Below are 15781 nucleotides of genomic sequence, written 5' to 3' on the forward strand. Positions count from 1 at the left end.
ATCTTTTCCCCCTGCCGTGCAGAATAACTAAGGTGTCTCACACTGATGATGATAGAGATGAGTTTGGTTTAGTGTCACTTGTACCGGAGAAACATAGAAACAAAGAAAATAGGTGCAGGAGGAGGCCGTCTGGCCCTTCGAGCCAGCACCGCCATTCATTGTGATCGTGACGGATCGTCCACAATCAGTAACCCGTGCCTTCTCCCCATACCCCACGATTCCGCTAGCCCCTACAGCTCTATCTAACTCTGTACGGAGGTAAAGTGAAAAGCTTTTGTTGCGTGCTATCCAAGTCAGCGGTGAGATACAGCATGGAAGCAGGCCCTTCGGCCCACCTAGGCCAGGCTGACCATCACCCACCAATTTGTACCCATCCGACACTCATCCCATTTAGAAGGATGAGAGGAGATCTTATCAAAACGTATAAGATTATTCTGGGGTTGGACACGTTAGAGGCAGGAAACATGTTCCCAATGTTGGGGGAGTCCAGAACAAGGGGCCACAGTTTAAGAATATGGGGTAGGCCATTTAGAACTGAGATGAGGAAAAACCTTTTCAGCCAGAGAGTTGTGAATCTGTGGAATTCTCTGCCTCAGAAGGCAGTGGAGGCCAATTCTCTGAATGCATTCAAGAGAGAGCTAGATAGAGCTCTTAAGGGGGTATGGGGAGAAGGCAGGAACGGGGTACCGATTGACCATGATCACATTGAATGGCGGTGCGTACAGGCTCGGAGGGCCGAATGGCCTCCTCCTGCACCTATTGTCTATTGTCTATTGTCCTCCCATGCTCCAAAGACGTGCAGGTTTGTGGGTTAATTGGCTTCTGCAAATTATCCCTCGTGCGTGGGATAGAACTAGTGTTGGGGTGATCACCGGTTAGCATACGGGGTTAGGAGGGAGAGATAGAGCAGCCATGATTGAATGGTGGAGTGGTGACTTGATGGGCCGAATGGCCTAATTCTGCTCCTATCACTTGTGACCTTATGAGCATGGACTGAGTGGACCAAAGAGCCTGTTTCTGCGCTGTATCTCTAAACTAAACTAAGCTTATCTGTATTGCTGGGCATTTGTTAACATTTCATTTCAAACACTAATCTTTCATCAGAAGGCAAAAGCATTGATGTAAGCACTCAATCTCAGGGCCATTATCTGCACTATTACCATGTTCAAATCTTTTTCCTTCCTCACTTGTTGACAGAAATGGCTGCAATATTTAAGCAATGACACACAAGGACAATGCACAGGTTAGTTTGATTTTACTTTCCAGAAATTTTACATTGTCGATGTTAGGGACCTTTCAGATTCAACTTTAGTTATCTCAATACCATTTAACAACTGTACACGTCAACGGCTCGTCAATTCTCTATTTATATATTATATTATTATTCTCTATATTTGGGCGTCACGGTGGCGCAGCGGTAGAGTTGCTGCCTCACAGCGCCGGAGACCCGGGTTCGATCCCGACCACGGGTGCCGTCTGTACGGAGTTTGTACGTTCTCCCCGTGACCTGCGTGGGTTTTCTCCGAGATCTTCGGTTTCCTCCCACACTCCAAAGACGTGCAGGTTTGTAGGTTAATTGGCTTGGCGTAAATGTAAATTGTCCCTAGCGTGTGTGGGATAGTGTTAGCGTGCGGGGATCGCTGGTCGGTGCGGACACGGTGGGCCGAAGGGCCTGTTTCCGCACTGTATCTCTAAACTAAACTACACTACACTAAATTATACATGAGAACGTCTTTCATGCCCAATCCCTTTTGTGATCCTTTGTGTTAGACTTTAGAGTTTAGAGAAACACTGCGCGGAAACACTGCCCTTGGGCTCAGATTCCGCGCCGACCAGCGATCACCCTGTACACAAGCACTGTCCTACACAGTAAGGACAATTTACGTACAAACTCCGTACAGACAGCACCCGTAGTCGGGATCAAACCCGGGTCTCCGGCGCTGTGAGGCAGCAGCTCTACCCGCTGCGCCACCGTGACCATCCTTTACCTAGGTGCGAGGATTCTAAAATTGGAGGGCACGTACATACGTTCAGAAGGGAGAGATTTAAGAGGGAGCTGAGGGGCAACCTTTTCACTCAGAGGGTAGCCCGTATCTGGAGCGAGCTGCTAGACTTTTACGACCAGTTACGACTTTTAGAACATTTAAAACTGAGGTGAGAAGGAACTTTTCCACCCAGAGTTGTGAATTTGTGGGATTCTCTGCCACCGAGGGCAGTGGAGGCCGATTTACTGGATGAATTTAAGAGAGAGTTAGATAGAGCTCATGGGGCTAGCGGAATCAAGGGATATGGGGAGAAGGCAGGCACGGGTTACTGATTGTGGATGATCAGCCATGATCACAATGAATGGCGGTGCTTGCTCGAAGGGCCGAATGGCCTCCTCCTGCACCTATTTTCCATGTTTCTGTGTTAAGACATTTAGACAGATGTACGGATAGGATGGGTTTAGCAGGCAATGGGCCAACTGCAGGCAAATGGGACTAGAAGTTTAGAAGAATGAGAGGGGGGACCTCATTGAAACACACAGAATAGTGAAAGGCCTGGATAGAGTGGATGTGGAGAGGATGTTTCCACTAGTGGGAGAGTCTAGGACCAGAGGGCACAGCCTCAGAATTAAAGGATGTTCCTTTAGGAAGGAAATGGGGAAGAATTTCTTTACTCAGAGGGTGGTGAATCTGTGGAACTCATTGCCACAGAAGGCTGTGGAGGCCAAGTCAGTGGATATTTTTAAGGCAGAGATAGATTCTTGATCAGTACGGGTGTCAGGGGTTATGGGGAGAAGGCAGGAGAATGGGGTTAGGAGGGAGTGATTAGGGGTTGCCAACTATCTCACTCCCAAATACGGGACAAGGTGACGTCACCGCCCCGCGCCCCACGTGACCTCACCCAGCCAGCGGCCACGTGTTCCCACTCCGCCAATGGCGGCCATCCAGGCCGGGAGGTGGGTTGCTAGGCAACCTCCGTTAGGCGGCGCCCGGGCCTCCGGGCCTAGACTGTCCGGAGCTAAAATGTCGCAAACCTAGAGTGTCGGGACCTAAACTGTCGGGGCCTACAGTGTCGTGGCCTAGAGCGTCCGGGCCTACTGCGCCCCCTAACCCCCCCCGGGCCTACAGCGTCCGGGCCTACAGCGCCCCCCGGGCCTAATACGGGACATGGGCGGTCCAAGGACAAACTAATTTAGCCCAAATACGGGATGTCCCGGCTAATAAGGGCAACCCTAGGAGAGGTAGATCAGCCGTGATTGAGTGGTGGAGTAGACTTGATGGGCCGAATGGCCAAATTCTACTCCTATTCCATATGACCTTCCGACTAGCCCAGTATACCAACTTGGGGGGTATGGAGCAGGAGGGCTGAAGGGCCTGTTTCCATGCTGTGCAGTACCATGCCTCTGCCAAGCAGTGTAACCGTTTTTATGTTTTCATCAGTGTGTTTAATGTTTTCATCAGTGTGTTTAATTTCTCCTTCACGGCCAAAACCCCTCCCATGGATCAGACGAGTGAACTTTCATTGCCCTCCTTATAGGCATCCTCCAGGTAGGGAACCAACGCACCTACGTAACACTGCCTTTGTTGCCACAGTGGAGCTCAACAGAATTTCAGTAAGACTTCTGTAATCAAATCCACTTGTAATAAAGGGCCCAGGCATTGTCTGCCTTCTGAATTACTGGCTGCGCCCATTGTTGTCGTGGGTAATGCTGGGGTTGAGATTTCTCTCTTCAAGCCACTGATATTCAGCTCACTGCACAGCATCGGCTCTGAACTCAACAGAAGCACCCCCTTAAGATATGAGGCAGGCAGACACAAAATGCTGGAGAAACTCAGCGGGTCAGGCAGCATCTCGGGAGAGAAGGAACGGGTGACGTTTCGGGTCGAGACCCTTCTTCAGACTGACGTTCCGTCTCCCCCGAGATGCTGCCTGACCCGCTGAGTTAATCCAGCATTTTGTGTCGACCTTCGATTTAAACTAGCATCTGCAGTTTTTCTTCCTACATACTTAGATACGAGACACTCTGCACTGCAGTGCTATCTGTGTGTACAACGCCAGACGAAAAACCAGAATTTCCAGTTTAGAGATTGGAGACACGGCATGGAAACAGGTGCCTTGGCCCACCGAGTCCACGCCAACAATCAATCACCCATTCATAACACTGGTTCATAAGGTCATAAGTGACAGGAGCAGAATTAGGCCATTCGGCCCATCGAGTCTTCTCCGCCATTCAATCGTGGCTGATCTATCTCTCCCTCCTAACCCCATTCTCCTGCCTTCTCCCCATAACCCCTGACACCCGTACCGATCAAGAATCTGTTCATCTCCACCTTAAAAATACCAATGTGTCGACTTCCACAGCCGTCTGTGGAGATGAATTCAACAGATTCACCACTCTCTGAGTAAAGACATTCCTCCTCGTCTCCTTCCGAAAGGTACATGGCCAAATAAAGCCATGTTCTCCACAGATGCTGTCTGACCCGCTGAGTTACTCCAGCACTCTGTGAAACGTCACCTATCCATGTTCTCCACAGATGCTGCCTGACCCGCTGAGTTACTCCAGCACTCTGTGAAACGCCACCTATCCATATTCTCCATAGATGCTGGCTGACCCGCTGAGTTACTCCAGCACTCTGTGTAACGTCACCTATCCATGTTCTCCACAGATGCTGCCTGACCCGCTGAGTTACTCCAGCACTCTGTGAAACGTCACCTATCCATGTTCTCCACAGATGCTGCCTGACCCGCTGAGTTACTCCAGCACTCTGTGAAACGTCACCTATCCATGTTCTCCACAGATGCTGCCTGACCCGCTGAGTTACTCTAGCACTCTGTGAAACGTCACCTATCCATGTTCTCCACAGATGCTGCCTGACCCGCTGAGTTACTCCACGGTGGCGTGCATATCTTCCATTCATTGTTATTTATCTCTCTACATTATCATCTATATCTCTTGTTTCTCTTTCCCCTGACTCTCAGAACATCACCCATTCCTTCTCTTCAGAGATGCTGCCTGTCCCGCTGAGTTACTCCAGCTTTTTTTGCGTCTATATAGTGGTAGAGTTGCTGCCTCACATCGCCAGAGACCCGGGTTCGATCCTGACTACAGGTGCTTATCTGTATGGAGTTTGCACGTTCTCCCTGTGACTTTTCTCCGAGATCTTCAGTTTCCTCCCACACTCCAAAGACGTACAGACTTGTAGGGCTAATTGGCTTGGTATATATGTAAAAAAACATCCCAAGTGTGTGTAGGGTAACATGGAACATAGAAACATGGAAAATAGGTGCAGGAGGAGGCCATCTGGCCCTTCGAGCCAGCACCGCCATTCATTGTGATCATGGCTGATCATCCACAATCAGTAACCTGTGCCCAACTTCTCCCCATATCCATTGATTCCACTAGTCCCCAGAGCTCTATCTAACTCTCTCTTAAATTCATCCAGTGATTTGGCCTCCATTGCCCTCTGTGGCAGAGAATTCCACAAATTCACAACTCACTGGGTAAAAAAGTTCATTCTCACAGTTTTAAATGGCCTCCCCTTTATTCTTAGACTGTGTGGCCCCTGGTTCTGGACTCCCCCAACATTGGGAACATTTTTCCTGCATCTAGCTTGTCCAGTCCTTTTATAATTTTATACGTCTCTATATCCCCTCTCATCCTTCTAAACTCCACTGAATACAAGCCTAGTCTTTCCAATCTTTCCTCATATGATAGTCCCGCCATCCCAGGGATCAATCTCGTGAACCTAAGCCGCACTGCCTCAATTACAAGGATGTCCTTCTTGAAATTAGGTAGTGTTAGTGTGCGGGGATCGCTGGTCGGCGCGGACCCGGTGGGCCAAAGGGCCTGTTTCCGCGCTGTGTCTCTAAACTGAACTAAACAAAGAACAAGAAAAAGAATAGTTTGCAGAAAGACGCACTTCAGCAAAGGTGATTAAAAGCCCATTCGGAAATCGCGTGTTAAAAAGGATCCTCGTTTTTCAGCTGTCAGGCTGGACTCTTGCACGAAGCCTCTACCATGGCCAGAGTAAACATCCAGTTTGAAAGGTGCACAGCTTTACAATTACAGTTGAGTAACTGCGCACAGACACAGACGTGCTTGCTGAAGATTTACAGACTGGCACATCGGCCATTAATGTACTGGAGGTGCTTTTACTATTCCACATAATTAAACGGCAAACATCCCAATGGCACTATAAAAATATCTGGCCCTGACATATCCCCTTTGCTGCCATAAAAACTCAGCAACTAATGGGTTTGGGATCACAGAGAAAACAGAAAGAAGATTATAAAAGCCTTGGAAGTGATTTTCAAACGTCGGTCTTTGTTCTCTAAGTCATTGTCTGCCTTAATGCCCTTCTCAAGACAAGCTGTTACTTAGGACTACAAACTGTTCAAAGTAAGAGATTTTATACCGTGTTTAGGCAGCTAACCTTCCACAATTACTGCTCTAATGCAAACAAAACTGGACTAGAACAGTGCTCAATGGAATGTTTAGTTCAGCTTAGAGAGACAGCGCGGAAACAGGCCCTTCGGCCCACCGGGTCCGCGCCGACCAGCGATCCCCGCACACTAACACTACCCGACACACACTCGGGACAATTTTTTACATTTATACCAAGCCAAATAACCTATAAAACTACACATCTGCACGGAGTGTGGGAGGAAACCGGAGCACCCGGAGAAAACCCACACAGGTCACGGGGAGAACGTACAAACTCCGTACAGACAGCACCTTCTCTGGCACGTAGTTTTTCTGCTGCCGCCTTGCTTGGACCTTGGTTAAAGGCGACAAGATTTTAATCAGGAATCTGAAGTTAGCAGTCCTGCCCAATTGGTTGGGTTTCTGGCTTGAAGGTTATTGTTAATAAAGTGAAAATCTGTTGTTGAAGATCTTTCAATTCACAAAAGGAATGAATAACAAATCCTTTTTCTCCACAGATGCTGCCTGACCCACTGAGTTACTCCAGCACTCTGTGAAACGTCACCTATCCGTGTTCTCCACAGATGCTGCCTAACCCGCTGAGTTACTCCAGCACTCTGTGAAACGTCACCTATCCATGTTCTCCACAGATGCTGCCTGACCCGCTGAGTTACTCCAGCACTCTGTGTCAATCTTTAGTCTAAACCAGCATCTGCGGTTCCTTAGTGCACAGACAGTGAAAGGCAGCTTTTCAATATTGTCAAGACCAGTATTTGGAACAACTTTGGCGAACAAAGTTAATTTTTGTGTGTTTGCAAGAGAAGGTCCTTTAATTCTGAGGCTGTGCCCTCTGGTCCTAGACTCTCCCACTAGTGGAAACATCCTCTCCACATCCACTCTATCCAGGCCTTTCACTATTCTGTACGTTTCAATGAGGTCCCCCCTCATCCTTCTAAACTCCAGCGAGTACAGGCCCAGTGCTGACAAACGCTCATCACACGTCACCCCACTCGTTCCCCTTGTAGTTGGAGCGAGTCTGTGACTCACCTGTACATAGTGGTTGCCAACTTCCCCACTCCCAAATACGGGACACGGTGACGTCACCGCCCCGCGCCCCACGTGACCTCACCCATTCAGCGGCCACGTGCTCCCGCTCCACCAATGGCGGCTGCCCGGGCCGGGCGGTGTCGGTCCGGGTGCCGCCCAACGGAGTTTGCGTGGCAACCCGCCTCCTAGCCCGTGCGGCCGCCATTGGAGGAGCGGGAGCACGTGGCCGCTGGCTGGGCGAGGCCACGTGGGGCGCGGGGCGGTGACGTCAACCTTTGTCCCGTATTTGGCAGTGAGGAAGTCGGCGACCCTTCTAAAACGGGACAAGGGCGGTCCCGTACGAAACAAATCTAATTTAGCCCAGAGTAGGGGATGTCCCAGCTAATGTGGTTCAGGTGGCTTCCCTACCTGTGCAGCCCATCTCCGGCTGGTCACTGTCTGCCCGGTAGAAGCCCGTCTTGCAAGGACAGAAGGTCGCTCCCTCAGAACTGATGCGGCTGTTGGACGGGCACAGCGAGCAAGGGTCCTCGCCCTGCCGCGACTTGAAGGTTCCCCCGTGGCACGCTGTAAGAAAAACAACAACAACCATTATACAGTCGTATTGCTTAGCTTACTGTCACGTGTGCTGAGGTACAGTGAAAAGCTTTTGTTGCGTGCTGTTCAGTCAGCAGGAAGACCATACATGATTACAATGGAAGATAGACAACATAAATGCTGGACTAACTCAGCGGCTCCATCTCTGGAGAGAAGGAATGGGTGACGTTTCAGGTCGAGACCCGAAACATCACCCATTCCTTCTCTCCAGAGATGGATGCTGCCTGTCCCGCAGAGTTACTCCAGCTTTTTGTGCCTGTCATCAGTTGTACAGTTCAGTTTATTGTCACGTGTACCGAGGTACAGAGAAAAGCTTTTGTTGCGTGCTAACCAGTCAGCGGAAAGACAATACGTGATTACAATCGAGCCGTCCACAGCGTACAGATACAGAATAAGGGAATAACGTTTAGTGCGAGGTAAAGCCAGTAAAGTCCAATCATGGACAGTCCGAGGGTCGAGGTTAAAGTAAGAAACGTTGCTGTAGGAGTAGAGATTGTGGAGTGTGGAGCGATTGTAATGTGTAACTGTAGATCCGCTTCAGTGGCTGGCACGTAACTAGTCGCCTGGGTTGGGCGCCATTATGGATGCCACATTAAACAGTGATCAGGAGCGTAATACTTATTAAAATACGACAAGCAAATTGATCAGAACAAATTAGAGAAATCAAACTCATAATTCCCATCAGGGCCACTCAGACAGTAACTGTTGGAGACACAATGAACTGCAGTTGCTGGAATCCTGAGTAAAACACAAAGTGCTGGAGGAACTCAGCAGGTCAGGAGGCGGCTGTGAAGGGAATAGACAGACGACGTTTCATTAGAGCTGAGATGAGGAAAAACGTTTTCAGTCAGAGAGTTGTGAATCTGTGGAATTCTCTGCCTCAGAAGGCAGTGGAGGGCGATTCTCTGAATGCATTCAAGAGAGAGCTAGATAGAGCTCTTAAGGATAGCGGAGTCAGGGGGTATGGGGAGAAGGCAGGAACGGGGTACTGATTGAGAATGATCAGCCATGATCACATTGAATGGCGGTGCTGGCTCGAAGGACCGAATGGCCTCCTCCTGCACCTATTGTCTATTGTCTATTGTTTCGGGTCGAGGCTGTTCTTCAGACTCACTAGTGGCTCCGGCTTCCTCAGGTGCTTTGTTAGAGACTGCTTTGCATACCTTTCATTAATGTGTACGCTGTAACTTCCCATATCTCTCGTTTCCCTCCACCCGGAGACTCTCAGTCTGAAGAAGGGTCTCGACCCAAATCATCACCCATTCCTTCTCTCCAGAGATGCTGCCTGTCCCGCTGAGTTACTCCAGCTTTTCATGTCTATCTTTTGCATTTTGATCGTTGTGACTTTCAGTACATGCACCGACTTTGAGTTTATTGCAAGTTCCTCAGCTGTCATAGGGATAGGAGCAAAATTAGGCCATTCGGCCCATCATGTCTACTCCGCCATTCAATCATGGCTGATCTATCTCTCCCCCCTAACCCCATTCTCCTGCCTTCTCCCCATAACGCTGACACCCGCACTAATCAAGAATCTATCTCTGACGTAAAAATATCCACTGACCTGACCTCCACAGCCTTCTGTGGCAAAGAATTCCACAGATTCACTACCCTCTGACTAAAGAATTCCTCCTCATCTCCTTCCTAAAAGAACGTCCTTTAATTCTGAGGCTGTGACCTCTGGTCCTAGACTCTCCCACTGGTGGAAACACACTCTCCACATCCACGCTATCCAGGCCGCTCACTATTCTGTATCGTCAGTTCTGACAAAGAACTAGAAGTGTCGGAGGCACATCGGCTGTTGTGTTACGGACAGGCTCTACAACTGTTCGGCACGGTGGCGCAGCGGTAGAGTTGCTGCCTTACGCGCTTGCAGCGCCGGAGACCCGGGTTCCATCCCGACTACGGGTGCTGTCTGTACGTTCTCCCCGTGACCTGCGTGGGTTTTCTCTGAGATCTTCGGTTTCCTCCCACACTCCAAAGACGGGCAGATTTGTAGGTTAATTGGCTTGCTATAAATGTAAAATTGTCCATAGTGGGTGTAGGATAGTGTTAGTGCGCGGGGATCGCTGGTCGGCACGGACCGGGTGGGCCGAAGGGCCTGTTTCCGCGCTGTATCTCTAAACTAAACTAACTCCTATCCCCATTCTCTTTCGTCAGAGGGTGGCGAACCTGTGGTATCTCTAAAACAACAACTCTGCAAGAGCCAGTAAGAGCATGTACTGATACAAGGAAGGGAAAGCCTTGTTCTGTCAAAGTTCCCCTGCATGCAACGCCCTGGCTGCCAATTTGGACAAATTCTCTGGCCATGGACTGGTGACAAAGCACTTCACCGGTCGTTGGCACAACCGACCGGTAAATCACAGTGAAGCCATTACAATCCCTCAATGCTTTCTGGCAACACATGCCAGCCACTTCCCCCTTGCCAGGGTTTCCAGAGAATTAATGTGTTTGAAATTCCACAGAGGTTAGTCTTAAGGCACAGGCTGAATCAATCAGTGTAGAGATACAGCAAGGAAACAGGCCCTTCGGCCCATCGAGTCCGCGCCGACCGGCGATCCCCTGCTCAAACACTACTTCTATATCGAAACGTATAAGATCTTATCGAAACGTATAAGATTATTAAGGGGTTGGACACGTTAGAGGCAGGAAACATGTTCCCAATGTTGGGGGAGTCCAGAACCAGGGGCCACAGTTTAAGAATAAGGGGTAGGCCATTTAGAACCGAGATGAGGGAAAACTTTTTCAGTCAGACAGTTGTGAATCTGTGGAATTCTCTGCCTCAGAAGGTGGAAGTGGCGGCGCTGCCCTGGAGCTGCGGCTCGCTCGCCGGCAGTCTGTTTGTCTTTCTTCTTTCTTTGTCTATTTGTTAGTGTTAGATGTATGAAATAGCCTATCTTTAGCTGTGTACATGTGGGGGGTGGTGGGGGGTTGGGGAAACCTTTCAAAAAATCTCTTCCTCAACGGAGATGCGACCCTTTCCGAGTCGTATCTCCGTTTGCGCTAAAAAATTTAAAAAACGCGGGGCCTTCCATCGCCCGCGGGGCGTTCCATCGCCCGGTGCGGCTCGGCCGCTGGACTTAACAGTGCCCGGTGCGGCTCGGCCGCGGGTCCTTCCATCGCCCGGTGCGGCTCGGCCGCTGGGCTTAACAGTGCCCGGTGCGGCTCGGCCGCGGGTCCTTCCATCGCCCGGTACGGCCGCGGGACGGTTCAGCGCCAGGTGCGGCTCGGCCGCGGGGCCTTCCATCGCCCGGAGCGGCTCGGCCGCGGGACTTTACATCGCTGGTGCGGCTCGGCCGCGGGGCCTTCCATCGCCCGGAGCGGCTCGGTCGCGGGACTTTACATCGCTGGTGCGGCTCGGCCGCGGGACCTAACATCGCCCGGCGTGGCTCGGCCGCAGGACTTTACATCACTGGTGTGGTTCGGCCGCGGGGCCTTCCATCGCCCGGCGCGGCTCGGCCGCGGAACCTAACATCGCCCGGCGCGGCTCGGCCGCGGGACTTTACATCGCTGGTGCGGCTCGGCCGCGGGGCCTTCCATCGCCCGGCGCGGCTCGGCCGCGGGACTTAGCTGCGCACGGTACGGCCGCGGGGCCTTCCATCGCCCGGCTCGGCCGCGGAATGTTTCAGCGCCCGGTGCGGCTCGTCCGCGGGGACTTGGGCGTGGGGAAGAGAGTGGAAGTTTTGTTGCCTCCATCACAGTGAGGGGGTGTTTGGAGTCACTGTGATGGGTGTTTGTGTTGGGGTCATGTGTCTTGTGTTTCTTTTTTTGTGTGACTGCTGGTAACGTAATTTCGTTCGGTACCTCGGTACCGAATGACAAATAAAGCTCTGTATTCTGTATTCTCTGTATTCAGTGGAGGCCAATTCTCTGAATGCATTCAAGAGAGAGCTAGATAGAGCTCTTAAGGATAGCGGAGTCAGGGGGTATGGGGAGAAGGCAGGAACGGGGTACTGATTGAGAATGATCAGCCATGATCACATTGAATGGCGGTGCTGGCTCGAAGGGCCGAATGGCCTCCTCCTGCACCTATTGTCTATATTATCCCGCCTTCTCATCCACTCCCTACACACCACAGAGGCCCATTAACCAACAGTCCCGCACGTCTTTGGGATGTGGGAGGAACCTGGAGCACCCATGTGGTTACGGGGAGAACGTGCAAACTCTGTCAGGATGGAACCCGGGTCTCTGGTGCTGTGAGGCGGCAGCTCTACCCGCTGCGACACCGTGCCGGCCTAGTTGACCAGGGAGATGAAGTGCCTTTTCGGAAGGAGCGTTTTCTCTTGCTGGACCTGTGATATTTCGGCCACCCTATAAAAGCTGCCCGGATTCCAGTTAGTTCCTCCTCCTCTATGACCACAACACAACCCTTGGCCCTGACCCCAACTAATAACATTCTTTGTGTGGGAAGGAACTGCAGATGCTGGTTTAAATCGAAGATAAGACACAAAATGCTGGAGTAACTCAGCGGGTCAGACAGAACAATCTCTGGAGAGAAGGAATGGGTGACGTTTGGGTCGAGACCCTTCTCCAGAAATAAGGATGTCAACCTGAAAGGTCACCCATTCCTTCTCTCCAGAGATGCTGCCTCTCAGTTACTCCAGCATTTTGTGCCTATCTTCTTATATACACATGTGTGTGTGTGTGTGTGTGTGTGTATATATATCAGCCAAAACATTATGACCACCTGCCTAATATGCTGTTGGTCCTCCGTGTACAGCCCCATACACAGCAGGGTGCGATGCACTGTGTATTGTGACACATTCCTCCCGTGACCACCATTAACATTTTCTGTGACTTGTGCCACAGTCGACCCTCTGTCGGTTCGGACCAGACGGGATCGCCTTCGTTGCCCTCGCGCATCGATGAGCCTTGGGCGCCCAACACCCTGCCTGTCGCCGGTTTGTGGTTTGTCCCTCCTCGGACCACTGTCGTTGGTCGGTACTCACCACTGCTGACCGGGAGCACCCCACAAGCCTTGCCGTTTCAGAGATGCTCTGACCCAGTCGTCTGGCCAGAACAATTTGGCCCTTGTCAAAGTCGCTCAGGTCTTTACTCCTGCCCATTTCTCCTGCATCCAACACATCAACTTCAAGAACTGACTGTTCACTTGCTGCCTAATATATCCCACCCCTTGACAGGTGCCATTGTAACAAGATCATCAATGTTATTCACTTCGCCTGTCAGTGGTCATAATGTTTTGGTTGATCGGTGTATATACTGTATATATTTATGTGTTTGTGTGTGCGTGTGCGTGTGTGTGCGTGTGTGTGTGTGTGCATGTGTGTGTGTGTGTGTGTGCGTGTGTGCGTGTGTGTGTGCGTGTGTGTGTGTGTGCGTGTGTGTGCGTGTGTGTGCGTGTGTGTGTGTGCGTGTGTGTGCGTGTGTGGGTGAGCGTGTGTATACCCATTTGAAGGTTTTTATCTGGTTTATTATATTATTTACAGTGCACTATGTTCACATATTGTGTTGTGCTGCTGCAAGTGAGAACGTCATTGTTCCATCTGGGACACACGACAGTAAAACACTCGAGACCCTTGACTCTTGACTCAATCACAATGTAAGTCGATTCTTCCATTTGGAGGAGGTGAATGCTTGTCAATACTGGAGCCAGCTCTCCATGGTTTCACTGTTAACTCAGAACCTTGCAAAAATTTAAAAAGAAACCAAGGGGAAATTGTAAATGGCTGTCCACGTGGCCGAGCTACAACATCTACATGAGAGGCGATGAAATCTGGGAGCGATCCAGTCACGGCAAAGCTGCCAAGAACATGTGATGTTACAGGCTGTGAACATTACTTACATACACTCACAGTCACGTACATAGACTGCTTGGCCTTTCCTGCATCCTGCATCCAGTACACATTGTAAAATGCCTGCATAACTAACCACTCGCTTCAGCTTTCTGAAGTCGGATTAGAGTATAACGGAAATGAACGGCTTATGTAAAGCCTGGAGGATATTTCCCCCCCTGGTTTTTGATGCTGCAGTGTGGAGCTCTCTTATAGATCGAGCGAGGTGTGTAAAATCAGGAGAGGAATAGGTTGGGTAGCTGGCAGTAGTTCAGGACTGCTCTTGGGAGTTTCTGTGTTGTATGACTCTATGACTATTAAGGACGGCACGGTGGCTCAGCGGTAGAGTTGCTGCCTCACGGCGCCAGAGACCCGTGTTCGATCCCGACTACGGGTGCTGCCTGTGTGGAGTTTGCACGTTCTCCCCGTGACCGCATGGGTTTTCTCCGGGTGCCCCGGTTTCCCCCCACATCCCAAAGACGTGCGGGTTTGTAGGTTAATCGGCCCCTCTCTGTAAATTGCCCCCTAGCGTGCAGGGAGTGGATGAGAAAGTGGGATAACGCAGAACTGGTGATCGATGGTCGGCACGGACACGATGGGCCGAAGGGCCTGTTTCCGCGCTGTATCTCTAAACTCTATATTAAACTGAAGGTAGACACAAAATGCTGGTGTAACTCAGCAGGTCAGGCAGCATCTCCGGAGAGAAGGAATGGGTGACGCTTCGGGTCGAGAAGACGTCAGCATCTACAGTTCCTTCCTACACATTTCATCTGCTCAGTCTGAAGAAGGATCTTGCCCCGAAATGTCACCCATTCCCTCTCTCCGCAGATGCTGCCTGTCTCCGCTGAGTTACGCCAGCATTTTGTATCTATCTTCGGTGTAAACCAGCGCCTGCAGTTCCTTCCCACACATTAAACTCAATGACTTTATGATTCATTCCTTGGCTTCACAGCAGGCCACAATAGCTGAGGCCAACTTGCAGACAACTTCTGCAATCCTCTCCCTGCATGAGTGAGATATTTATGGCACTGATCAGGGTGCATGTTGAATTGGTTAGCTCACTGGCCACAGATTCCACAAGTGAGTTACAAGGCCTTGCAGGAAAGGGTGGTGGTGCCTACATGGTCTCCCATGTCGAGACGAATGAGGAACGAGCCAAGACATTTCCAGAATCTCCGTTTCACAAGATAGGGTTGCCAACTATCTCACTCCCAAACAAGGGACATGGTGACGTCACCGCCCCTTGCCCCACGTGACCTCACCCAGCTCACCCTGTCCTATCCATGTACCTATCCAAATAAGGTTGCCAACTGTCCCGTATTAGCCGGGACATCCCGTGTACTGGGCTAAATTGGTTTGTCCCGTATGGGACCGCCCTTGACTCGTATTAGGCATGGGGGGGAGGGGGCTCTATAGGCCCGGACACTGTAGGTCTTCACACTGTAGGCCTGGGGACCGCAGTAGGTCCGCACACTGTAGGCCAGGGGACCGCATTAGGCCCGGACAGTGTAGGCCCGGAGGCCCTGGCACCACCTAACGAAGGTTTCATAGCAACCCGCCTCCCGGCCCGGGCGGCCACCATTGGTGGAGCGGGAGCAGGTGGCCGCTGGCTGGGCGAGGGGCAGTGACGTCACCCACCCAGGTCTCATTCCCATATTGTCCCTTATTTGGGAGTGAGAAAGTTGGCAACCCTAACGATATCCCACTTTCTCATCCACTCCCTGCACACTGTAGCCAATGTACAGAGGGCCCAATCAACCCACAAACCCGCACTGTCGCGTCTTGAGGATGTGGGAGGAAACCGGAGCACCCGGAGGAAACCCACGCGGTCACAGGGAGAACGTGCAAACTCCACACACACACAGACAGACAGACAGACACCACCCGAGGTCAGGATCGAACCGGGGTCTCTGGCGCCGTGAGGCAGCAGCTCTGCCTGTGC

The 15781-nt window shown here is 51.1% G+C and overlaps 1 protein-coding gene across 4 annotated transcripts in view; it reads right to left on the reverse strand.

Moving 5' to 3' along the window:
- Window positions 1-15781, reverse strand: part of ephb3b (eph receptor B3b) — an 81359-nt gene that overhangs the window by 38841 nt on the left and 26737 nt on the right. For all 4 annotated transcript variants that reach the window (XM_078410922.1, XM_078410921.1, XM_078410920.1 and 1 more), the window contains exon 3: window positions 7865-8020. In XM_078410922.1, coding sequence (XP_078267048.1) covers window positions 7865-8020 — 156 coding nt within the window. The remainder of the gene's footprint in view (window positions 1-7864; window positions 8021-15781) is intronic.

The sequence above is a fragment of the Rhinoraja longicauda genome, chromosome 13 (assembly GCF_053455715.1).
Source record: "Rhinoraja longicauda isolate Sanriku21f chromosome 13, sRhiLon1.1, whole genome shotgun sequence".
In the NCBI taxonomy this organism is placed as follows: Eukaryota; Metazoa; Chordata; class Chondrichthyes; order Rajiformes; family Arhynchobatidae; genus Rhinoraja; species Rhinoraja longicauda.